Raw genomic sequence first — 27336 nt, forward strand, 5'->3', positions numbered from 1 at the left:
TCCAGTGCATCCTATGGAGCGAAAAATACGGTACTTGGTCCATGGCTTCATTGTTTTCATGACATCTGGGCAGCTAGTTCCTTTGCAAGCCGTTTTCTTTGGTCAGACATTGAATCCTGCAAGACTGGGAGCTGGGAACACTGGAAGCTGCCTTATATTGGCCCATTTTGCTCAGTATTGACTGAGGCTGGCAGCAGCTCTTCAGGAATTCAGGCAGGGGATATTCCATACCCTACCTGATGTCAGGGAAGCACAATTTGCACCATCATATGTGATGCATGTCCCCATATCTATTTCACTGCACCTGCATGTGGCATAATCACATTAGGAATTCATAGCCATTTGCAAGCCCCCATAAGTTTATTAATCTCTATGATTTTTTTCCCCTTGTCCAAACAGGTCTCTCCAAAGATGATCCGGAAAGTCTTAAATGAAGTGTTTTGGATTTAGTTGACAGCTGTCTACTCTGATTTTGTCAGGTGCTGTTTATGAAATCTAACATGCCACCAACCATCAAATAGTATCCATACCAGGCACCCCCAAACTCGGCCCTCCAAATGTTTTGGGACTACAGTTCCCATCATCCCTGACCACTGGTCCTGTTAGCTGGGGATGATGGGAGTTGTAGTCCCAAAACATCTGGAGGGGTAAGTCTGGGGGTGCCTGATCCATACCATTGCATGGATCAAACCTGAGCATTAAATACTATTTCATGTCTGCTATCAAAGACAGGGAGGTGCTAATTGTTCTTCAAGTCATATATCAACTTAAAATGAAAGCTCGTTGTACATCTGATATTGAGCATTTGGGATATATTCACGTCAAATATTTGAATATTCAGAGAATTCCCAGTGACTATATGACATCAGTGTTGCTGGTGGAAAATTGAAGGAAGACCTTTGGGAGCAAATTGGGTGTTTGGTTTTAGAAAGAAGACTGAAGCCCTATTGGAAAGGGTAGAGCATGTGTTTGGGGTGAAGATGGTCCCAGATTGAATCCCTGGCATCTCCAGGCAGGACTGAAAACTCTAGAGTGCTGCTGTTAGTCAAATGAATAGAGTACTGAGCTAGATGGACAAATGATCCAACTCAATTAAAGGACAGCTTCCAATGAGCTAACACAATGATTTCCTTGATGTTTCCCTTGCCTAAATCAGCAAGTATATTGCTATTTTCTCTTTCTTAGTCATCGTCCCCCCCCCATATTGTTTGCAACCCAGTGATCAAAGCGCCTGTGGAGGTCTAGTAGCCTCTCCCATTTTGCTTTCTTGAAATGAACATTACTAGCAAAGTGCATTATTTTTCCATTAAAAATTCATTTTCTAGTGTATCACTTTCAGGGCAGGTAATTAACCAACAAGCAACACTGCCTTCTCCATTAACTGTCTCCAGAGTTTAAAGAGGTCCTCTGCTTCTGCTGTTTTTCTCTTTTCTTCTTCATTTCCTCTTCATTTCATACTCTTCCAATCCATTTGCAATTTCTTTCAGCTTCTATGGCAAGGAAAGACTCCATATCCACTACAGCTGGGCATCTGCAAAACTTCACCACTGAAGCTTCCTGAAGCCCTAAAAGCTTCACTGGTGATGGCATCATAATCTAATTTGATGGGGTTGGGGCCCATCAGATGCATCCATAAGCATCAATGAACCATTATCAACCTCCTTTTAGGGCTCCCTCAAATGACCCACTTATTATTTATTTCATTTATGAGCATTTATTGAGCAATCATCCTCATTTGCTTCCACAAAGTTTATGCACAAGTTACATTATATCCTGCCTTTATTGAGCATTCATTCTGCTTCATTATATACTCATCCTGATTTGCTTGCGATGTACTTATGCATCTACCTGTATAAATATCTATCATTCCTTCCGTACGCTGCAATGCATTTCCCCATGGCTTCCCTAACCACAGTGTCAGGCGGCAGAGGATCCAACCCCCACAGCAGATTGCCAGGAGCAGATAAGACAAGGGAAAGTCCTTACCATCTGCTTTTTATTTAATATTCACAGAGAGAGGCTTGGGAATGCAGCCTCTTGGAATAATGGTGTTGTCCTGAGTGAGTCTCCACCCTCCCGTCTATCCCACTTCCTCATGAGTCATTGATACGGGTGCAGAAAAGTTCCCTCTGACTTTGAGCTCTTTGCTCTCCTTCAATGCTTGCTGGGTTCTGGGAGGGGGGGGGGTCTGGAATGCTTTTTAAATATACTGTGTCCGTCATCTGCTGCCCTCCTGGTGCTTCCTCTCCCTCTTCCTCCTCCCCCATTATTCCCTGCTTTTCCCCTCATCTGCCTCTGAGCTCTGATCTCCCTCAAACCCCTATTGTAATTCTGAACTGTCTTCTTCTTCTCTGGAAGGGTCAGGCTGGGGAGGTGGTCTCCACCATTCCTCCTCTGCCCAGTCCCTGACACACAGAAAGCTTGCTGTGCTTTGATGAGACAAGACTTCATTTGCACAAACCTACATTTCCTGCCATGCACTTGAATCCCTTTTGCAAAGTATTAACTTACTTACCTTTGTGTCAGTATCCTCAATAGACGTGGCAACCAAAGGGCACACAAATAGGGACGTGTGGACCACAACTCACACACAATCTGTACTTATCCATGGTGCCATTTTTACCAGTTTCCAAAGGAAGCAAGTCCCTATAGACTATTCTATGATCCATAAGAACATAAGATGACTCTACTGAATTAAGCCAATGGCCCATCTAGTGGCCAACCAGGCTGCTATTGTGTGTCGAGACCTCGCGGCCGCCCCCTCGAGGATGAAATAAAACACAAGGACACAGGATATAAGGTTAATGTTATTGGGCAAAATTTGGCCACAACTTTATTGGTTACAGAATGTGAGCGGTATTGTCTTAGGCATTGAGCGGACATGACTATATCTGACTCCTGCCTGCAGAGCAAGAAGTCAAGTAAGGGTAAACCATTGGTAGGGGTGGAGCTCCATCGATTCAGACCAACTCAAGCTCCACCTGGGTTCCCAAGGGGTCACGGAATGGCCCTAGCCCCGCCCCGGGCTTCGGACAAGATCCACACCCCTGGATTCCTTTAACGGAATACCCTTAAGCTTGGAGGGGCAGGCGATGGCCAGGCCTCCCCTCCCCCATCATAAGGTCACCCAATGTCTAACCGCAACACCTTACAAAGTTGTGACAGTTGCTAAGCGGTTGGCAAAAGCCACATGACCAAGCCAATCTGCCAAGTGGAAAAATTCCTACCAGGCCCCTGACAAGGGCAGGTGACCAACCGAAGTCCAGAGCAAGGCCATTGAAGGAAACCTGCAAGTAGGGAGGGAGGGTGGGAGATTGAGGAAGCCCTCCGGCTTGCGCCTCTGTTTTAAAGTGGGTGCTAGCCATGCCCCCCCAGCCGGCCAATTGTCCGGCTGTTGACTTACGTAACCAGGAATCCTCCGGGCAGCGAGGGACAAAGTCCCCCGCCCACCCGGAAGTGAGAGGGCAGCCACGCGGTCCACCGCAACTCCTCCCCACAGGTAAGTGGAGCGGATTTCTCAGCAACTGATATTCAGCGGCATACTGTCTCTCACATGTGCGTATCTGCTGGAAGATCTGTTGATATCTACATCCAGGAGACTCTCAGGGATCCAGCAGCAAGGATCTCAGAGCAAAGACAGGATTCTAAAATATACTCAGGTGGAGAGAGACAAGAGGATTGTGGGCAAAACTGAAAAACAAAGGCTACAAACCAAATCTGTGTGAATGTAGGGTGTGGAGCCTCAATGTTTGCAGAAATGTGGAAACAATTTTAGGAGAGAAAACCTAAAGGGCACTCCAAAGAAAGAAAGAAAGAAAGAAAGAAAGAAAGAAAGAAAGAAAGAAAGAAAGAAAGAAGATTTATGAAGACTGAGCATTTTTGGTTGCTATGTAATGCTGGGGGGGGGGGTTGTCTCGGAAGATGACATAGCAAGCTGGGACAGGAACCCTCTAACATTTTGTTGCAGGGCCCACTTGCACATGCCCAAGATACACACTCTCTGCATGTGAAAGAGCATCAGTCACCACCAACCAGGTAAAGCAACTCTGGAGAAGGCTTTGCCCCTGGTGGAGGTAGGGCTGATGTTACACCAGCTAGTTTGACTTAAGGACAGTGACCCACCTCATCCCACCAGTAAGCCACTTCTGCCCATTTTCTAGAGCAGAGATGGATAACCTGTGGCCCTCCAGGTGTTATTGGACTCCCATTTTCCATCAGCCCCAGCCAACATAGTCAGGGGTCAAGCAACATCAGGAGGCCACAGCTTCCCCAACCCCATTCTAGAAATATAGAAACATCTCTCACACTAAGTATCTCCAAATGCCCTTGCCCCTTGAGAGAACATCCATTCTGCAAATCCTTTCTTCATCCAGTGACCTCATGCCTCTGTGACCTCATGCTACTATGGTAACCACTTTCAGTTCTGCAGGGGGAAACAGTTGACTTCATCTCCATGAGTCTCATTCATTTGATGGAAAGACAAAGGAGAAGATCAAGGGAGCCTTTGGCTTCTCTAAGAAGTGTAAAGGGAATTCAGATCTGTTTGGTTTGGAGTGGTATAAGACTCTTTTTGTGGGACGATGCGGAAAGGGATTTCTGCAGAAAAGGTTGAAGGCCCAACGTCCTCTGAAGAAAATATTGTAGGACTCAGGGCTTCTATCTCAACTCTACTGGTGAGTTCCCCTCCATTAGCATAATGAGGACCAATTGGGAGAGCTGGTGTTGAGGAAATCATGATAAGGCATGATAAATGTCCTCAAATATCTGAAGGGGTGTCATGCAAGAAGATGGAACAAGCTGTGTTTTGTGGTGCTGCAACAAGGGGTGGGAATGGCAGGGAAGCATATTTTGTGTAAACATCAAGAGAAACTTCCCTGACCATTGGCCAGAGATGCCCAGCAAGATGTTGTCTACCCATGGTGTAAACCATAGTAAGCCAAATGACCCAGCAGTCCTACTCAGTGCAAGTATATGTAATGGTGATGGTGGCAGCAAGGGCTTCCTGTTTGGCATTGACCCCCCCCCCACCTTCTATTTGTGTGGTCACCTGTTGGATTTGCATTGTCATCATGGGAAGCCATGCAAATACCCAAGGCTATCAAATTACCAGTAGGTATAAATGTAGCATTCTCTCCTAGCAGACTATGGCCAGCTCTCAATTTCCCCGTCAATGATTTTTCGATCCGAAGAGATTCCTGTGCCTTGAAAATCCCATAATTTCTTTTTCAACTCCATAGGCCACAGACCTTCTGTGATTCTGATGAGATTTGCTTAAATGGCCCCCTCTACCTGATGTCATTAATTTTATTTCCTCAGTCCCTCTCACCCAGTTGTTTGTAACTAATTACACCTTCAGTTTTGAAGCTCCTTTGTAACTAAACCTAAGTACAAATATCCCAGCTCAGGTTTCTCAATTGGAAAATGTACCGTTTGAGAAGGAAGTGAGAAGAGATATATATGCACACAATGTTTATATACTATTTGATTGTAATAAAACCTCAGAGCAGTCATATAAACATTTTGTTTGTTTGTTTGTTTGTTTGTTTGTTTGATATACCACCCTTTATCCAAACATCCCAGCGGAGTGTACAAAATTAAGATCATAATTTACACATAAAAACATAATACAGCATAAAATAACAACAACAACAGGCCCTCCACCCCACACTTAACAAACCATAGATTACTTAATGGCTGAAGAGCTGGGTAAAGAGGAATGTTTTCACCTGGCACCTAAAGTGATGTAATTATGACACCAGAACAGCCTCTCTGGGAGAGCATTCCATAGATGGGCAGCCACCGCAGAAAAGGCCCATGCTGTCACCCTCCAAACCATGGATGACAAGTGCAGGGTCCTGGTTAGTTCATATAGGAAGGGGCGGTCCTTAAGACATTGAGGTCCTGAGCCATGTAAGCCTTTATAGGTTAGCACCAACTCTTTGAATTGGGCCTAGGAACTAATTGGCAGCCAATGCAGTCAGGCCAGGATCAGCGTGATATGTTCAAACCATGTTGCTCGGTTGAGCAACCTGGCTGTCAAATTTTGCAGCAGATGAAGTTTCTGAACCATCCTCAGAGGCACCCCCACATATAACGCACTGCAGTAATCCAACCTAGAGGTTACCAGAGCGTAGGCCACAGAAGTTAGACTATCTCTGTCCAGATAGGGGCGTAGCTGGGCTACCAGCTGAAGCTGACAGTGGCATGGAGTGGGCCTCTAGTGACAGTAATGGATCTGGGAAGACACTCAAGCTATGTACCTTCTCCTTAAGAGGGAATGTAACCCACTCAAGAGCAGGCAACCTACCATGCATCTTGTCAGGATGCTGTCAGCAGCTCCCGGCTGGTTGCCCAGGAAAGTATAAAGACAAGGAAAAGTTTCTTACTGCCTTTTTTTATTTCAATCTTACAGGTAGAGGCTATAGAACCCAGCCTCTTGGAAAATGGCATTGTCCTGAGTGAATCTCGCCACTCCACACCCCCCACACACACATCTCTCCCACTTCCTCATTCATCACTTCTATGGGTGCTGCTACGTGCCCTCTGTCTTTGAGCTCTTTGCTCTCCTACTTTTAAGGCTCGCCAGGTTCTGGGAGGTGGAGGGTCTGGAATGCTTTCTAATGACAAAGTGTGAGGTGGGTTTGTTCTGGCTCTCCCATGATTTCCCAGCTTTTCCCCTCATCTGCCTCTGAGCTGTGACCTCCCTCAAGCCCCTGTTGTCAATCTATACTGTCTTCCTCTTTCTTCTCCCTGGAAGGGTCAGGATGGGGAGGCGGTCTCTGCCATTCCTCCTCTGCCCAGTCCCTGACAATCCAGTCTAAGGAACCACCCACTAACAGTGCCTCTGTCTTATTTGAATTGAGTTTCAGTTTGTTGGCTCTCATTCAGTCCATTACTGAGGCAAGAGAGCAGTCCAGCACATCTACTGCCTCACCTGCGGATGTAAAGGAGAAGCAGAGTTGTGTGTCATCAGCACACTGCTGACAACATACTCCCAAACTCTGGATGACTCCACTCAGAGGCTTCATACAGACATTAGACCACATGGGGAATAAAATATATTTGAGGCTATTATATGTCTCCACAGCAAACTTTTTCTTTGACAGTTTTGCAGTACACTGTAGAAAATGACACGGCCCGTTTGGAACGCTGAAAGCTTTTGCAATACAGATCAGTCAATGAATGGTGAGGACCACCTTTGTGGAAGGATTTAAAGCAATGCCCAAGGCAAGAGTGGTTTGTGTGGCCACATATGCATTGCCCCCCCCCAAAAAAGTGGACACAAATTGGCATACAATTTGCATTTGTGCATTTGCATTTTATATTCATCTACACAAGTTATAGCTGAATAAGTACAATAAGTGCCCTGTCAGGTTTTACACTGTAGATTTTAAATCTGTATTTTACCTACCCTAATTTGATATGTTTTTAATTTAACAGAAGCCATATGCCACATCCTCCACAGAAAGCCTCTAAGCAGTTTACAAGGAACAATTCAAATATTCATTTTTTAAAAAAAATAATGATAAAAGCAAACGCTAGAAACAAATGGGCATAAAATGTCCAGGCATGTTTGAATATTTGTTAATTTAACAGATTCCTTCTGAAAAGGATATAAATGCTAGGTTATGCCCATCTAGCAGTTCGAAAGGACACCAAAGTGCAAGTAGATAAATAGGTACCACTCCGGTGGGAAGGTAAATGTCGTTTCTGTGCGCTGCTCTGGTTCTCCAGAAGTGGCTTGGTCATGCTGGCCACATGACCTGGAAGCTGTACAATAAAACGAGATGAGCGCCGCAACCCCAGAGTCGTCCGTGACTGGATCTAACAGTCAGGGGTCCCTTTACCTTTACCTTTTTATCTCAGTCTGTTAGAAACCATTAATTTATCATTTGTTTTATCTCAGTCTGTTATAAACCATTAATTTATCATTTATTTATTTATTTATTGACTTATTATTGTGTTTTAATGCACTGAATCAACAATTTAAAAAATTGCAATACAACAGCTGCAAAACAAATAGAGAACCCTTTCACACAGATAACTGTCCTCTTTTAAGTAGGACACCTGGCCACCCATGCAGCAGACCTTCTGATGCTTCACACTCTCGTTTCATCCTCCTTCTCATACTAAGAATTTTTGTCCAAACCCTTCTTTCCGTGACATATATTTGCTGTCTTCAGTGCCAGTACCTCCCAGCAACATCCTCAGGCAGCTGCTGGGGTCCATGGCCACCAATGGCTACATGTGGGACCATGAATTAACCCTGGGTGGTGAAATACCATTTTAATTCTGCAGTGTCCCCAATGTAGCCTTGCTCCAAGGCACTGTGGGAAATTGAAATGCTAGGAACAATGGGAAGCTGCCATTTTTATTTCCCACAATGACTCTTATTCCCCACGCACAGCTACCTATGGCATTGCTCACCCACTCTGGGAACTGTAGCTCTGTGTGAAGACTATGGGGAGTCTCCTAGCCACTCTCAGCACTCTTAAATTGCAGCTCTCAGTATATTTTGTCGGAAGCTGTGATATTTTTAAGTGACATCATAGCACTTTAATTGTATGATTAGAATGTGGCTGTACACCCCACGGGGAGGTGAGCCTTTTTTATTCTCTTTCGATATATATGTATTTGCAGTTTTACTGGGTAAACCTCCCCCGAAAGGCAACGATTTGAAACACACAAGCGGGTTTGAAAAGAACACTGCTGCTGCTTCCTCGGTGGAAGGAAGGGGAAAAAAAATCTTGGATTGGAGTTACTTTCTTCTTGCAGAAATACCAGTACGTTGGGAGATGCTGGGAGACTATGGAGGGGAATTCTGGATGGCTGCCCAGAGCTAGTGGTGTCTTTTTGTCTGGGATTTGGCATATTATGGCTCCTGTTGGCAGAAACCAAAAAATGGAATTGCTGGAAGTGGACAATATTAGGGGGAAATATTTCACCAGAACTATGAAGGCGAAAGTTTGAATAGGCCAGTGGTTGCAAACTTAAATGAAAACAAAGTGAAGGATTAACATCGGAATGGTTTATTGACTAATTAAGAAATGCAATGTGATATTAGATGATTAGCATTCCGTGAAATTCGGGGCATGGGAAGTCACCTAAAGATACAGTATATTCTGGCGTATAAGACTACTTTTTAATCCAGGGAAATCTTCTCAAAAGTCGGGGGTCGTCTTATACGCCGGGTGGAAAATCTGTGGTTGAGTATATCTCAAACTCTATATTTTAACTGGAAAAGTTGGGGGTCGTCTTATACGCCCAGTCGTCTTATACGCCGCAATATACGGTATATAATTTGGCAATATATTTGGCTTTCTTTTCTTTTCTTTTTTATTGTATTGTATTTTGGAATGTTATAATGTGGTTTTTATTGGATTATTAAATTGGAAAATATTATTTTAAAAAGAGAGAGAGAATGTGGCTGTACACACCTTCCCCTAATATCTGCATCCCTACCTGTTTGGTATCCACACCATGGGGTGGGATATCCTGAAGTCCTTTTGCATTGCATCCTGGTGAACGGCAATCTCTTGACTTTGTTTCCAGGGTATCAAGAAGTTGCCCATTGACAGTTCAGAATGGCAAAGTTATTTTGATGAGAGCGGCCAGTTACTCAAGTCAAAAGAGTTCATTTCAGCCAAGATCCTGGAAAGGGTGAGTGGTAGCTGGGAACCGTTTCTTGTAATGTTTACATATATATTGCGTTTTTTAATTGCACTGTGGGCTGAATTGTGTTTCATCTCTCATTTTATTTGCACACCACTTGGGGAGTATTTTTGATCAAGTAAGTAGTTTATAAATCTTCTAAATAAATAAAGATACATGAAGGCAGTTTTGTATGCGCAATGGATGCAGACTGGAGGTGATGAGGCAGTTTCCATTCTCATGCTTGTTGCTATCATTTGCCATTTTTTTACATGCAATATTAGATCTACCTTTTAAATGTTCCCTTGCAATGCTGATGGCATGTCCTTTCTCTTGGAAGCTGCAGTTTTTACTCTGGGTCAATATGGGGCATCGGTTAGCATGTTGAACTACAGCTGGGAAGGCCTGGTTTGAAATCCCCACTCAGCAATGAAGCTCTCACTCGGTGACCTTGGGCCCGTCACATTCTCTCAGCCAAACCTACCTCACAGGGCTGTTAGGAGGATAAAGGGGGGAACCATGTACACAGTGTTGAGTTTCTTGAAGGAAAGGTTGGATTTAAAAAGTCACACTCTCCATTGCATCCAACCAAACGGTGATAAAAAGTCGACGGAATCTCTCCATCATATAATCTTTATCTGTTCCCTGCATAGTGAGGCTCGGGCAAAATTACTAAGACCAATAACTCAGAAATTTACAGGTGCACCAGCTGAGTCACACCTTGCCTTACTCCTGCAAGACAATGACTCCTATACAACCTTGCAGGAGGCAAGGTTTCTAAACTCTGTCATATCTCAAAAAAGGCGCTGTGGCCAACTACACGACCACTAATACTTTTGTTTTCTGCTCCTTGGTTGCAATTTTAAAACTTGTATTTGTGCTGTGGTTTGTTTCCCTATGACTCCAGGGTCTATGGTTTGCTGTAACTTTATGTCATATATTCCATATTTTATGTTTTTATGGGCTTATAGCCGCAATAAATTTGAATTTGAATTTGGGGGGGGAAACGGCACCAAAAGTTTTTAATCATAGAGAGAAAAGAATAAAATTAATTTAATTCAGGGGAGGGGTCTGGAAGAGACTTATGTATCACTCAAGATGGGTGAGGTATTAATTTATTAATTAGTTGTAGTAGTAGTAGTAGTAGTAGTAACAACAACAACAACAACAACAACAACAACAACAATACCAAAATAATGACACATCCAAATGTGGTATAATATCGTGCATATCCAGCACAGGTTCATTTTCTTACAAATTTGAAATAACTCCCAACAGACCTAAAATCAAAGGTCTGTCTCTCTGTACAGCCTCCATTAGCCTGGAGCTGTTTTGTCTTCAGGAGAGACCTCATTACCACACCTTTGCCTTCGGTGGCTTTCAGAGAAAGAAACACTCTTCAAAATGACAATTTGCAACTGAAGAACCCTCTCACATGATCTAAAGTTAAACACCACGTGAGAGGTGGCAGAGCAGATACATTAACAGTTTATTAGTAACCCATAAGGTTTCCAGAGAGCTCTTCTTAGATTCAATGGAATTTTCCGTGTTAAACTTTCAGCAATACACATTCAAACACATAAAGAGTTATTTCCCATTTCAATATCAATTGAACAATTACTCTTAACATTTAAGACTGGGAAAATGTGAAACACAGAGAACTGAAACTGTCAGATTTCTTCATCTCTACCTGTCGGACTGCTCAGTCAGCTCTCCGGTTGCTCACTCTTGATGGGCAACCTCAAGGCCTGTACTACTCTCTCTTCTTCAGGTTCTTGATCTTCAAACCAGACTTGGACCAACCAACCAAGCTGTGCTCCCAAAGCACACACAAATACCCCCATAGCCTGCTACAGCCCTGCATTCATTCATTCATTCATTCATTCATTCATTTATTTATTTATTTTGTGAACATTCAGAATAATACTCAGAACGAAGGTAATATATATATATATATATATATATATATATATATATATATATATATATAATGATGCTGATTTGGGAGAGCGGAGTGGTTTCCTCAGAGTATTGTTATATGATTCATCTCTTCAGATTTTTTTTCTATAAGGAGGGGAAATAAACCTTTTAGAAGCATCACTGGGGCAAGGACACGATGGCCTTGTTTCTACATCCCTGAATGGCCGAGTGGGACTAAGCTGTCTATGAGCATCTAATACATGTGAAAGATTTGTGACTTTCCTTCCGCTAGCTCGTTTAGCACATCTCCAGAGCCAAGGTGAGGTTGCCATGGTAATCGGAAGCCCTGGCAGCCTCAGAAAAGGATTCTTCTCCAGGGGAGTTTCTTTTCATGGCAATGGAAGCGGTCTTGCCCAGCAGATAGGTTTGGGGTCAGAAGGATTTTCCTTTCACTGGCGTTCCAGCAGAACCTAGAAAGAACTGGAGAAATCCACCTTGGGGGATGATAATCATCAGTGTTGCAGAGCAGCCAACCAATTAAACTTGGATTAAACGGCTACATTTTAAACCAAATAAATAACATGTGGGAGCTGCAACAAAATGTTGCAATGTGGAGTGCTCCTTTTTTTTAGGATTCCTGCCATTCCCTTCCATTTCCCCACCACCACATTTTCTTCCCCACCCCAACAGTCAGTCAACATTCCTTGCCCACTGTGTATGCTCATTCCTCATTAGACTTGGGTTTTGGGGGCGAGGGATTCCCCTCCCCTTATTTCCCCCCTGGCCCAGTAATGTTTCTTTCTACTTCAAAAAAACCCTTTGGTTTCCTGAAGCACATAGAGATTTCCCTCTTGTTCATGGGTGATACTGTTTTGCCTACATAAACCAGGGCACTCATAGTCTAAACTCTGGAAATATGAGAAATCATCACACAGATGTTCCACAAATGTTTTAAATAGCATGAGTCTTGTCCACAGCTACACAGTGTAAACCATGGGTGGTTCTTTCACATGTGGTGGACTTGCAAAAGGGTAAAAGAGTACAGTGGTACCTCGGGTTACATACGCTTCAGGTTACAAACTCCGCTAACCCAGAAATAACGCTTCAGGTTAAGAACTTTGCTTTAGGATAAGAACAGAAATCGTGCTCTGGCAGCGCAGCGGCAGTGGGACCCCCATTAGCTAAAGTGGTGCTTCAGGTTAAAAACAGTTTCAGGTTAAGAACGGACCTCCAGAACGAATTAAGTACGTAACCAGAGGTACCACTGTATTGGGAAATAATCTATAATGAATTGAAAAAAATGTTTAAAAGTACATTAAAAAACAACAACTCCAGAGTCCTTTTTGTGGGGATAATCCAGACGGAAATTCACAGGTGTCAAAAAAGATTATTTATGTATGCCACTACTGTGGCCCATGTTTTGTTAGCCCAAAAATGGAAAATGAGCAAGGTCCCAACCAAAGAAGAGTGGCAACTTAAGCTGACAAAGTATGTGCAACTTGCAGACTTAACATATAGAATAAGGGAACAAGAAGAACATATGTTTAGGGAAGACTAGAAAATGTTTATTGAATACATGGGGGGAAATTATGTACACCTGAAAATGTTGGCAGCATTAAGAGACATTGAACAGTGTAAATAAGTTTTGATGGATGTGATAATGGAAAACTGAATGGTTTAGTTTTTGTAAAATATGCAGGGATTTATGATATGCAAAATGAACCATGGAAAGAGAAGAAGGGAAGCCATTGATATTTTAAGGGTGTTTAAATGAGTATTTTAAATTGTAAAACAGAAAAGTTAATAAAAATTAGAGGGGGGGAGGGAGGGAGGGAGGGAGGGAGAGAGAGAGAGAGAGAGAGAGAGAGAGAGAGAGAGAGAGAGAGAGAGAGAGAGAGAGAACCATGGATGGTTGCTGAACTCCTTCAGCTCTTGTCATCTTTGCCCATGCCCCCCTGATTGTGGCTCATGGGGTTGAATTCCAACAGCATCTGGAGAACCACAGGTGTGGTCGAAACCTTTGCAGTCCAATCTTCTACACATTGCCCTGAAATAATTCATATTAAAGGCAGTGAGGCATGCTTCCAAGTAAGTGCCTTCTCGGTGTTTTTGGACTTCAGCTCCCATAAAGCCCAGCCAGCATAAGCCAATGGCCAGGAATGATGTGAGAGCCAACGGTGTAATCTCCAACCAATCCACCTGCCAATTAATCCAATGAAAAGGTTGAACATTTTGCATCTCCCTATTACGTCTTTGGCAAATTAGTTTCACCCATCATGCAAGGTTTTTTTTTCAAGCAGTCTACATGTTCTAAAGTTGTTTCTTCAGTAGGTGAGAAGTGCTTTTCCACCTTCATTGGAGGGAAGGAGACAGCCACAAAAGCCCAAATGAACCCAGGGAAACCTAGCACTTCTGAAGAGAGCTGTGAAAATGTTCTCTCTCTCCCCCCTCAAGAGCTCCACAGTCTGTCATAAATGTTAGTCTTTGCCTTGATAAATTTAGCCAGTGCCGTGACCTTGGCAGATCCCATTTGTCTCTCGTGTAATTTTATCAAAATTGCCAAGTTATTTCACATCTGCATCCTTTTCCCTTCTCATCTAAGCCACAACATCTGTCTTTGGGACTTGGAGAGTGCTTATTCTCAACCTCTGAACTTGTTGCTTTTCTACCTGGAAAAGCAGTTTGATTGCCACTGATTGCTTACTCAAGTTTAATTATTCTCTAGCGCTTTTAATTTGGCTTTGGGAGAAGGTATTCTATTGGTTAGTTTCTGCTGGCATCAAAACACAGCTAAGCTGTTGAGGGAATGGATCCAAGAAGGCATCATTTTCCATTCCACCCTTTCTTCAGCACATGCAACACTGTTTCCATTCCACTGCAGTTCACCTTTCACCAGAAACGAGGTCATTTTTTTCACCATCTGCTATGCTGCAATTTACATGACATAATTTGCATTGTTATTTTGTTATTCCAACTCATTCATGTCAGTGCAAAGGAAACGCAATGCAAAGGGTGGGCAGGATGTAACCATTTGCAGACTGAACGCAACAACAGTGAATACCCAATGTATTGGCAGGGTTGGTTTATATTCCAAATATAGGACAAATAAATGAACATTTATGACAACTTTTCTCCTGTTTCTGTTTTTGTTGGAATTCTCTGACATTTCATCTCAGTGAAATGGGGGGGACCCAGACTATGAACCTGTTCCTTCAGGGGGAGTGTAAGCCCTCCCAGGATAGGTCATCCACCTAATTTTTGGGCACAGGAACTACCTCAACCACAGCACCTCTGTTTTATCAGGATTCAGCCTCTTACATAGCCTCTCACTTCTTGCCCAGACTATAGACCCTTGTGTTTGGTGGGGGGGTGATGGAGATGGATGAGTAAGCTACCTGACACACCTTTTTTGGCCTCACCCCCTCCTTTTGTTGTTGTTGCAGGGTTTGGATCCCTCTGTGAGATCAGAAGCATGGAAGTTTCTCACAGGCTATTACTCCTGGAGGAGTTCCTTTGACGAGAGACTGACAGTTGACAGCATGAGGCGGTGTGTGGATAATGTCATTATGCAGTTTAGTCACTAGATGGCACTAGACTTAGTTGTGGCTGGGTGGAGGCAGGAGCTTCCTGTGGCTGTTGTCTGGAAGGAGACTATAAAGTTCCTGTATAGAGTCCTGTCTTAGATGACAGTAAGCACATGAAACAGGTCTGTTCTCCCCCAACACACACACACACACACACACACACACACACACACACACGTGTAGCACAGATTGGTCCATTGGGGCAAATGGAGCACTGTTACACTCTTCCCTCAGTCCCGCCCACCAGCCTGTCTTCTTACTTACAGCCAATCAGGGTGTGGCTCTGCCTGTCCTTGGATCTGGCGCCACTTACCATTGGTCTCCCTGCCTTCTGTCCCACCAACCAATGAGCACCAGCCACTGCTGCACATCTGAGCTTGGGGCAGTCCTCAAGAGAACTTTACATCAACTAAAATCCAAAATATCCCATGAGCAATAAAATCAGAGAGCATGCTGAGTTAGAATCACAGAATTGTAGAATTGTGGGGTTGGAAGGGAACCTGCAATACAACTACCAGCATTGCAGCGATCTCAGCTAAAGCATCCAGCTTGATTCCTTTCCTAAGGAGTGTTACATTCAGTTTGACAGACAAGGGAGGAATGTGTCTGCTTTTAAAAGTTTTAAGGCACTGGGGTAAAGGGATGCACCTGTGATGCTCATTCAGCCTCCTGTTCTGCCCCTGCTGCTGCCTTTGCCCACAGGAGGCCAAATAAGTGTGTTTGGGAAAACAGATGAAGGAACAAGCAAACCCAGTGGCAGCACTTAATTCACCAAGGCAGTGGCAGAAGTTCCAGCTGCAGGTTTGGCTGATAGTAAAGGTAAAGGGACCACTGACCATTAGGTCCAGTCATGTCCGACTCTGGGGTTGTGGCGCTCATCTCGCATTACTAGCGAATGACTCTGTGGTTGCAGCGCTCATCTTGCTTTACTGGCTGAGGAAGCCGGCGTACAGCTTCCGGGTCATGTAGCCAGCATGACTAAGCCACTTCTGGCGAAACCAGAGCAGCGCACAGAAATGCCGTTTACCTTCCCGCCGGAGTGTTACCTATTTATCTACTTGCACTTTGACGTGCTTTCGAACTGCTAGGTGGGCAGGAGCTGGGACCGAACCTTTTAAATATCCCCCACAATATCACTTCAATCTGGGCACTGTCGGGAATTCAAAAAGAGGAGGGGTCCACTAGAGGGCACTAGCTTATATTCTGTTCTGTGCAGTGACTATTTCCTCCCTTCCTTGCAGGAAAAGTTATGAATCTTTGTGCAACATGTGTGAAAAGATCCAACCTCTGCTGGAGACGGAGAACAGGGATTTCATGGAGGTGCGAAACATCATCAGTGAGTAGTCAGAGTGCAGCGATCAAAATGAAGGCAGCTTTCACAATAAATGGGATCTGGGTTTTACCTGGGTGGCTTAAATGCAATCAATGGGCATAGGAAACTGACTGATCCTAGGATAAACCATTGCTCCATCTAGGCTGGGGGTAATGGACATGGTGCCCTCCAATCCAGATGTTGTTGAACTCCAAATCCCACCAGCCTCAGCCAATAGTCAGGGATGATGGGAGTTATAGTCAGCAAGATATGGCAGGCATCCTTTGCCTACCCCAGATATAGCCCACTAGAAGGCAGCCCTGTTTAGGAAAGTTTTTAATCTTAGAATGTTCCCTGACAATCGTGTTTTTACTATTCTGTTGGGAGCTGCCCAGAGTGGCTGGGGAAACCCGGCCAGATGGGTCGGGTATAGATAATAAATTGATGATGATGATGATGATGATGACGACGACGATGATGTTATTTGACTAGCAGCAACTCTTTGGCAGAGGTCTTTCTCATGACCTGCTATCTGAACCTTTCTAACTGGAGCTGCTGGAGACTGACCCCTAGACAAAGTGCAGATTCTACCACTGAAATATGGCCCTTCCCCAGCCACATCCCTTGTAGGGCTAGCATAAACGTGCTTTTATTTACCCTTCTCTTTGTTTTAAAAGCTTTCTAAGTAAGGTCTGTTTAATTTGAAAGTATCTCTGGCCACCTCCAACCACCTAATCCTGGGGCAGCTGCCATGGGGCCATCTCGATGTTTTGCAGTGCAACTCACATCCCTAACCATTGGCCATGGCGGCTGGGACTGATGGGTTTGCAGTCTAACAACACCTGGAGGGCCACAGGCTCCCCACCACCACCACGATTGGTTGTCTCTGGCTTGAAAAGAGACCTCGTTTCTACAGGATTACAGCCGTATTAGTAATGAAGAATTGTGTTACTGAATGGTCTGATAATTCTTTTCGCCATCAACTGCTAAACTATGGAAAGAAGACAACCCTTTCTGTGTTCATGGTGAAGTCGTCTTCATTGCAGATTCAGTGGTTTCCATCACCACAGGAACACACTTTGCCTTAGTTTGCATGGCTTAGTGTGAATGTGTGGTCGCCCAGAGTTGTGGCCAAGTTGCTGTTTCTCGATTCCTCCCATTGCATTTTTGTGAGCTGACCCACGGTTTGGCTTAGCACATTATCCAAATGGCCATGGCTTAGCCATTGTTCTCTCCTCTGGACTGGGTTATTGAAATGAAATTTTGAAATAAAAAACTGTTTAGATAAAAACGATTTTTAAAAATTGTGCATAAGGTGACACGTAAGGTCACAGGAACCTCAAAAAGCAATTGATAAGCATAAAAAGTGATTTACAAGGAACAGTTTGAGACTACATATGACGTGAACACACACACACACACGAATGATGGCTACTGTTGTGTGACAATTTCAATTTTTTCAAACACTTCAAATATTACATGAGATCTGCTGGATTGCATCCAATTTCATACTTCATCAGAAACAAAATGGAGAATTTCTTGCAGTTGGCAGTTGTAGATCCCCCTAAAGCCGATTGTTTGGTTTTTCCAAATTGTATCTTGTTCATCCAGTATAGTTGTTCTACAACAGGTATGTTCAACCTTTTCAGACCCTGGACCCCTTTCTGAAACCTTTACCCTATATTTGCCTGGTGGTTGAGCTCCTGTTGTGACCCACCTTTGGATCAGACATGACCGACTAGTTGAAGACCAGTGTTCCACAATACCTTAAATCATTGGAGCTTTTTGGTGTGAGCTAGGCAATAAGGGATGAGGGAAATGACCTAAGGGACGCGGGTGGCACTGTGGGTTAAACCATTGAGACTAGGGCTTGCCAATCGGAAGGTCGGCAGTTTGAATCCCCACGACAGGGTGAGCTCCCATTGCTCAGTCCCAGCTCCTGCCCACCTAGCAGTTCGAAAGCACATCAAAGTGCAAGTAGATAAATAGGTAAGCTCCAGCAGGAAGGTAAACGACATTTCCGTGCACTGCTCTGGTTCGCCAGAAGCAGCTTAGTCATGCTGGCCACATGACCCAGAAGCTGTACGCCGGCTTCCTCAGTCAGTAAAGCAAGATGAGCGCCGCAACCCCAGAGTCGTTCGCAACTGGACTTAACTGTCAGGGGTACTTTTCCTTTACCTTTTAAGGGAAATAGGGGTCTCCTAACAACTCTCAGCACCCTTAATGAACTATAGCTCCCAGAATTCTTTGCGGTAAGCAATGACTGTTTAAATTGATATGGTATTGAGTTAAAAAATGATGTTCCCAAAGTCCAAGGCCACAAAAGCCCCAAAGAGTATATTTTCTCACAAATGACAGGAAGGCAAGCATGTAAGTGATTATTATGATTATATTCAGATTCCCATGCAAGCATCTCCCAGTTGTATAACAAAAAGAATATTAAACGATGCCACAGAATTAATGTTACAAATCAATGTAATGGTCATAAATCTGGCCAAGTGAGCCTAGAGAAAGATTTACAGCTTAGGTGGGACCCAGGCGGGACCTTCAGAGGTAATAGATATTCCATCTCGGCAGAGGATTCCTTAAGCAGGTCACATACCCAGGGAAATGTTCCCCTTTATTACTGCCCTTCATTCTCCCAGGAATTGGTCTAAAATGAAATCATTTCCCACTTTTATAGAAAAAGATAACGTGTTAGATAGCAGTTCCTCAACGATGCGCACTTCAAGGGCACTCGGGGTTTCAAGACATCTCACCTTCACCATTAGATTTTTGAAATTTCCTGTGTTGTTTTAAATCGTCTCACTGCTTTTTATTTTACATCCCCCTTTTTTACAATCAGTTTCTTCACTTGACTATGAACTCTTTAACCTCTAGATGTGTGGATGAATTAGCATACATAAATGAGCGGTTTTCACTTCTCTTGCTCTTTGGAGAAAGACAGCAACTCTATTGGTTGCTAACATAGCCATGCGCTAATGTGTTTCTTTAAGCAAACTAACTAACTGGGAATCATGGTGAGGAGGGAGCTTGCTTGGAGGTTCCAGCAGGAGAGCGCAGCTATCGTATACCCTTGACCGAAGAACGGTACACTCCTTATATCTGGGATGGTCGTCCTCTTCCACCGAGCGCGCAGCTTCGGGAGGGACGCACATGGAGCGGTGAGGGAGGAAGGGGATACCCGCCTAGCCAGCCAGATCAGCCGAATCAACCCTGGCGATCAATGGGGTGACAGATGTCGCAGCCAGATCGCCCTCACATCCAAGGTGAGGAGGGAGTAGAGAGTTGCAACCCAGCTGGAATGGATCTGGAATGGATCTGCAGCTTTTGCCTGGGTCTGTCTCTGGAAGTGGCGGTAGGGTGATCAACTCCAGCCGTAGCAGCAAGTAAAGGAGAAGGAGTTCTGACTGCAGCAGCCGCAGATCCATTCCAGCCTTTTTCTTCTCCCTACATCTATCTCTGTCTCATGGCTCTGTCTCTATCAGAGCTCTACTCAACACCTTTCATGGAGAGCAGTCTGTGGGGATGAGCAGTGCCGAATTAAGTATAAGCTAAACAAACTATAGCTTAAGGCCCCACTCACTTGGGGGCTCCAAAAAAATGAAAGGGGAAAAAAACCTGGATGTACATTTCCAAAATATAAGATAAAAAACAAATAAAATAAAACCTACATACAGCAACAGTGTTTTGTGTTGTGTAGCCTCCTATGATGTAAGTCATGGGCCCCGCCTGCTAGCCAGCTCCCTAAAATATCACTGGTTTGCACATTTCTATATATAGGGTGCCTACATTCTGCATGTGCAAATGGCTTTCGATACCTATTAGGTCCATAAATTACCATATAGCATATATTCAACACAAAGAACAGAGACAATTTGCTGTTGACAAAGGACAGCTGGACATATAAAGGGCCCCATTACCTTCAGTAGCTTAGGGCCCCATCAAACCTAAATCCGGCCCTAGGGACGAAGGGCTGCTTTTGTGGTGCACAAGAAAGGAGGAGGAGGAGGAGCTAGTTTGTATTTTTCAAAATAAAATTTATTTGTTAATTTCAAAAGGTAACTTTTCGTTTCAGCTGAACATGAGTAGGCATGCCACTTGACTAAGATCTCCGCATAACCGTGTAGAACTCCTATGATTCTGCCTTTGACATTGAGTGGGTGGGTCCACAGTGGTCCATGTCAGCAGAGGCAGAGCCAGTGCCATTGGTTCTGCTGCTCCTTCTCAGTGCGATAGTCCAGAGATGGGGGACCTCAGGCCAGATTCTCCCTGCAGTCCCTCTTGGGCTGCTCAGCTGACTGCAGGGCCATCTTAAGCATATCCGGCACCGTGGTACAAAGATCCCTCCGGCGCACCCCCCTTCCCAGAGCTTTCTACCATTTTTTAGGGCTGGAGGAGGCGGGCAGCGTCTAGAGGGTGGCTTCTCCAGTGGGGAAGAGGCGGAGGCTGGATGCAGTGCCTCCCAGCTCAGCTGGCCGCTTCGTGCCGCGGTGGCAACGGCAGGCAGCACACTGAGCGAGCAGGCCTGCGCCAAGCAAGCAAGCAAGCGAGGGCGCATGCGCTGCTTCCACCGAGCGTTGGCTCAGTTTTTTCCCTTTTAGCCTTCTGGCGCCCCACAGAATTCAGAACCTGCAGGCTAAAATGGAAAAAACCGAGCCAACACTCGGCAGGAGCGGCGCACGCACCCTTGCTCACTCAGCACGCTCGTTCAGTGTTCCCGGACTTTTGCCTGGCGCCCTCCAGAACTTGGCGCCGTGGCACCCTGCGCCACTAGCCTCTATGGGTAAGGCGGGCCTGGCTGACTGAGACACAGATTGTGCAGTGGGCTAGATGCAGCTTGGGGAGTACAGATCACACACTTCTGAAGAAGAGACTCTTAGAGACTATGCATACTGGCTGTAGAGTGTGCATTTTGCTCAGACAATGCACAAAATGCAGTTGAGATGTGTCATTCCCCAAAGCCTGTTGGAGGTTGTGCATAATGGCCAGATGAGGAACAAAATTCAGTCCTGGCTGGGGATTGTGCATAATGCCTGGAGAATGTACTAAAATCTGGACAATATTTGGGCATTTGGAATTGGAGGTCTATGGAACCTACCAAGACCCACACCTCACTTGGGTCCATTGTCAATCTGAGAGCCTCCTGAGCAATTGCAACAGCAGGGAGGGCACTCGAAAAAGGGGGGCACTGAGAGAAGCTTGCCTTACCCCACAAACAAAGAACAAAATGCCCTGGGGCCATTACTGAAAAGCAGAGTAGGTGACATTCGTGAAAAGATCCAAAGATTAAAAGGAGACAGTTGGAGTGTATTAGAAGGAGAAAGAGGAGATACTAATGTGCAAATGAGATGTTTTAATGCATGCTGTGAGACCAATCAGCAAGTGAATGTACTGCCTGGCTCACTGGCATCTACTACAGCATAAATTATAATGGTTGAGATGGAATTCAGGTCTTTGCTTGCAGCAAGCTGGCAATATCACTCAGAGGGCTTGCTGCACCTTTCTCTCCTTGTACTCTGGCTTCATTTGTGGCAATAGCTCCGTGTGGCCATTTCTTTTTCCACAGAATCTGATGTTCAGAGGCTTTACATCAAAGATGCACAGGGCAACACACTTGTAGACAAGAGCCAGCTGGAAAAGATCCTCCTGCTGAACTATGTGTGCAATGTGAAAGCTGGTAAGTAGATGAACAGAAAATCCCATCGTATTTGGCCTATGTAGAGGTTAATTCTGATGCCATTGCCAACCCACACTATTTTAGTTTTTTCTGGTTTCCCTCCCATTTCCCCCAGACGAGATTTCTGGCATATACAGTTGTGGTTTAAATACAATTGCATTTCCTACTTGTCTCATGGTAGACAGGCAAAGTGCTGTTGAATTTTTTTTTTAAAAGGCTACTGTTGTTGTTGTTGTTCAGTCGTTCAGTCGTGTCCAACTCTTCGTGACCCCATGGACCAGAGCACGCCAGGCACGCCTATCCTTCACTGCCTCTCGCAGTTTGGCCAAACTCATGTTAGTAGCTTCGAGAACACTGTCCAACCATCTCATCACTGTCCAGGCTACTGTACCCTTAGTTTAAAACTTCCTGGTTTACCTGGGCTAAGTCTGGCAGGACAGCTTACTCTATGGTCTTAACTCCTTCATGCATTAATTAGACTTAAGCATGTTGGTTATATGACACTGGTTATCCCACACTTGTGGCATGGGAGTGATGTGGGCTCTCTTGGGAGGAAGTCTTCAGACTCAGAGGAGCCTGGTACAGCAGTGTCCTCTAGCCTGGAAGGAACATAAGAGGGACCACGTGAGGGGTGCTTGAGTGTGGGTTGTAACTGGGGACAAGTTGTAGCAGTGAATTCTCTGGTTAGAAGAATGTGGAACTAGAATAATTATAGAACAAGAGAGATGGGCAGAAAGTTTCATCTCTATCTCCCCATCCCACACTCTTTCCGCTCTCTGGCAGAATATCAGCAAGGCTTCCATGAGATGCTCTTGCTTTTCCGCCTACTTGTGGAGAAGGAGCATGAGATCTACTGGCTCTTCCAGTTCTTCCTCCAAAAAACAGTAAGTTAGTTGATTGATTGATTGATTGATTGATTGATTTTCACCTTGCCTTTGCAAGAGGAAGTGTCCAAAGCAGGTTGCAATATTTTTAACTAATCGAGAAATGTGCAAAAATCAGAATGGAGCCAATAAAAGAACTCACCAGCAGAACAAATCAAAATACAGCAGGGAGACTAAAGACTCAAACAGAATGCTAAATGCTTGCTAAAAAGTACATTCTGTAAAGACCATCAGTGATTGGGCGTTTGGTGGCAGAGTTCTGCAGTCTGTATGCTGTTGTGCAGAAGACCCTTTTCCTTGTTTCTCACCAACTGCACCACAGCTGGTAAGAACACAAGAAGAGTGCTGCTGGATCTAGTCCAGGATTCTGCTGTAACCTCCTGGGAAGCCCACAAGCAAGGCCTGGGTGCAACAGGGCTTTCTCCACTTGTGATCCCCAGCAACTGTTATTCAGAGATATGGTTTCTATCAGGTATTGTTAGCCATTATGGGTCCACACTGTCTCCATAGTCAAAACATTTTAGAGCTGGTAGGGCCTTTGGAATTTATACACAACCCTCTGCTCTTTCTTTTTTTAAATAATTTTTATTAAATTTTACATACATTCTTTTAAACATCCATTGATATTCATCTCTTATACATATTTTTGACTTCTATCAACTTCTACTCAGGATTTTCAAATTTTGTAATTTCTTATTGTATTTCCAATTTCACTATTACTTTTTATCTCAACAATTAATTATTACCATCCAAAATTATTTCCGTAATGTTTCTAAGATTAACCTTACAAAACTTCTTGTAAGCCTACTAGCATGATTTGTTGTTCACAAATATTTCTCGAACTTAGTCCAATCCTTCAGGAATTCCTGGTCCTGCCGGTTTCGAATTCTTCCTGTCATCTTATCCAATTCTGCATAGTCCATTAACTTCATCTGCCAATCTTCACTCATCGGTAATTCTTCTTGCTTCCATTTCTGTGCCAGTAACATTCTTGCTGCCGTTGTTGCGTATAGGAACAATTTTTTATCTTGTCTATTAATCTCTTTTCCTACAATTCCAAGCAGAAATGCTTCTTGTTTCTTTATAAATGTATATTTCAACATTTTTTTCATCTCATTATGTATCATTTCCCAGAAGCCTTTCGCCTTCTTACATTCCCACCACATATGATAAAAAGTTCCTTCTTTCTCTTTACATTTCCAACATTTATTACTTGTTTTATACATTTTAGCTAATTTTACTGGTGTAATATACTCAACCCTCTGCTCGATGCATGGTCTGCAGCGCAGGATTCTACAGAATCCCCGAGAGATGACTACCCAGCCTCTGTTTAAATGCTTGCATCAATGGGGAGCCCCCCATCCCCACTTAATGCAATCCATTCCCCTGGTAGAAAGCTCTTACTATTAGGAAGATTTGCTGAAAACGACTTCCTAGCCAGTTCTGCTCCTTACTTCTAGTCCTGGAACAGATTATAATAAGTACATTCCATCTTCTACTGCCTGCTGAAATATGAGAGGCCCCATCAGTATTGGCATTCCACCGGCTCTTGAATACGCATGTTTACACAAGCATTCTCCTGACCTCCTTGCTTGAATTCCTGGCTTTGATTGTGGTTTTTGCTGTTCACTGTTTTAATAGGCTTCTTTACTATGTATTTTAATTGGCTTCTTTATTATGTATTTTAATTATAGGTGTTTTAATGTGGTTGTTTTGCTATTTATTTTAATTACAGGTAGCTGTATTTTTATAATTGGTTTGATACACATTATGTGGCTGTGTGCTTTTATTGTTTGTCAACTGCCTCTGTATATCATAGAATCATAGAGTTGGAAGAGACCACAAGGGCCATCCAGTCCAACCCCCTGCCAAGCAGGAAACACCATCAAAGCATTCCTGACAGATGGCTGTCAAGCCTCCGCTTAAAGACCTCCAAAGAAGGAGACTCCACCACACTCCTTGGCAGCAAATTCCACTGTCAAACAGCTCTTACTGTCAGGAAGTTCTTCCTAATGTTTAGGTGGAATCTTCTTTCTTGTAGTTTGAATCCATTGCCTCGTGTCCGCTTCTCTGGAGGAGCAGAAAACAACCTTTCTCCCTCCTCCATATGGCATCCTTTTATATATTTGAACATGGCTATCATATCACCCCTCAACCTTCTCTTCTCCAGGCTAAACATACCCAGCTCCCTAAGCCGTTCCTCATAAGGCATCGTTTCCAGGCCATTGACCATTTTGGTTGCCCTCCTCTGGACATGTTCCAGCTTCTCAGTATCCTTCTTGAACTGTGGTGCCCAGAACTGGACACAGTATTCGAGGTGAGGTCTGACCAGAGCGGAATACAGTGGTACTATTATTTCCCTTGATCTAGATGCTATACTCCTATTGATGCAGCCCAGAATTGCATTGGCTTTTTTTAGCTGCTGCATCACACTGTTGACTCATGTCAAGTTTATGGTCTACCAAGACGCCTAGATCCTTTTCACATGTACTGCTCTCAAGCCAGGTGTCACCCATCCTGTATTTGTGCCTTTCATTTTTTTTGCCCAAGTGTAGTACTTTACATTTCTCCCTGTTAAAATTCATCTTGTTTGCTTTGGCCCAGTTCTCTAATCTGTTAAGGTCATTCTGAAGTGTGATCCTGTCCTCTGGGGTATTAGCCACCCCTCCCAATTTGGTGTCATCTGCAAACTTGATCAGGATACCCTCAAACCCATCATCCAAGTCATTGATAAAGATGTTGAATAAGACTGGGCCCAAGACAGAATTCTAATAACAATTAGATCAATTCTAATAACAACAACAGCCGCCCTTCAGATATTTGAATGCCAGTATGTTGTTGAGCAGCAGGGGAGCCAGGGGGCAATTGTGCTTATACCCTGCTTGTGGACTTCCTGGAGGTATGCGTCCAGCAAGCTGGATCCTATCGATAGACATGAATTCTGATACAACAAGGCTCATGTGCTCTAACTCATTTACCTGTATACATTTGTTAAGCCATCTTATGGGTCCTGGTGGGTGGGAAGCTTGGGGCGGAAATCTTTTAAAAGAGTGCATTTGCTTGATGTAGGGAGGTCTCTGAACTCCAAAGAAATGCTGGCGGTTTTTGCATTCTGTGCTGGGGAACAGAAGATAGCACATCCAGCATTTTGCTAGATATCCACAATAGGGACTCCTCCCGTACAGGTCTGGGCAGAGTACAAACGTGTCCCTGGAACAACTATATATTTCGGTTTCCTGGGTGTCTTGGGGAAGATTTATTCCCATCATGTGGACTGACCTATGCAAGATCAGGACGCAGCCAGCCCGCACCATCTGGCCTCATCATGCTCCTTTGAATATTTTCACAGCCCGGGGTTCTTGTTTTCCAGGAGAATAGCTGCATTATGAACGTTGGGGTGGAGAAAAACCTGATCATGCTTAGAGCCTTGATTACATTTATGGATCCAACCTTTGCAAAGCATTTGGGTAAGTTCTGCCACCTGTCCAGATTCTTCAGATATCACGCTGCACCAACATACTTGCAAAAGTTTTGGGATTGCCAACCACTCTAGCAAGCCACAACATACGGGTAGTGAAAAGTATTGTTGGCTTTAAGGGTCAGAAGTTATACAGGCCGAGATATGTGTGCAGAGTCCCTATTACTGATATTTACGGTAGTTAAAGAGACAGATTCTTTCCCTGCTTTTCTTTTATTTATTATTTTCAATTTTATACATTTCAATAATTTCACAATCCTTTTAACATTTCAAAACTCAACTTCCTTCCCCCTCTTTCTGTGGTTCCTTATTTATATATATATATTTTCTGCATATTCCAAATTAACTTAATTTGCTCATTTATTCATCTACTTCAAATATATACTCTTATAAAACTGCAGGTTATTACAATAATCCTGCCAATGTTCTTATCTGTTTACAGTTTATTTGTAAATATTCCATAAACCATTTCCATTCTTTTAGAAAAAAAATGTTTGTTATCTTGATTTCTTATTTTTCTGATAAGTTTCACCATTTCAGCATATTCCACAAGTTTTTGTATCCATTCTTCTTTCGCTGGGACTTCTTCTGCTTTCCATTTTTGGGCAAGTAGCATTCTTGCTGCTGTAGTTGCATACACGAATAAATTTCTATACAATTTGGGTAGTTCTGTCCCTATAATTCCCAAAAGGAAAGCCACAGACAGATGTGTTCGTGGTAAGAGCAATTGGATAATGGAATAATTTGCCTAAAAGGTTGAAGGTCTTCAAACCAAGGCTGGACATCCATCTGTTGAGAATGATGTAGCTTTGGATTCCCTGCATAGA

At 43.8% G+C, this 27336-nt stretch overlaps 1 protein-coding gene across 1 annotated transcript in view; it reads left to right on the forward strand.

The window, feature by feature from the left end:
- The first annotated feature begins 4417 nt into the window (after positions 1 to 4417).
- TBC1D21 (TBC1 domain family member 21) overlaps positions 4418 to 27336 on the forward strand; it is a 34342-nt gene continuing 11423 nt past the window's right edge. Inside the window, exons 1-7 of the mRNA XM_033167882.1 lie at positions 4418 to 4673; positions 9553 to 9660; positions 15015 to 15118; positions 16397 to 16491; positions 22037 to 22147; positions 22931 to 23031; positions 26402 to 26498. Coding sequence (XP_033023773.1) covers positions 4581 to 4673; positions 9553 to 9660; positions 15015 to 15118; positions 16397 to 16491; positions 22037 to 22147; positions 22931 to 23031; positions 26402 to 26498 — 709 coding nt within the window. The 5' untranslated portion in view covers positions 4418 to 4580. The remainder of the gene's footprint in view (positions 4674 to 9552; positions 9661 to 15014; positions 15119 to 16396; positions 16492 to 22036; positions 22148 to 22930; positions 23032 to 26401; positions 26499 to 27336) is intronic.

This window comes from Lacerta agilis, chromosome 13 (genome assembly GCF_009819535.1).
Source record: "Lacerta agilis isolate rLacAgi1 chromosome 13, rLacAgi1.pri, whole genome shotgun sequence".
Lineage (NCBI taxonomy): Eukaryota > Metazoa > Chordata > Lepidosauria > Squamata > Lacertidae > Lacerta > Lacerta agilis.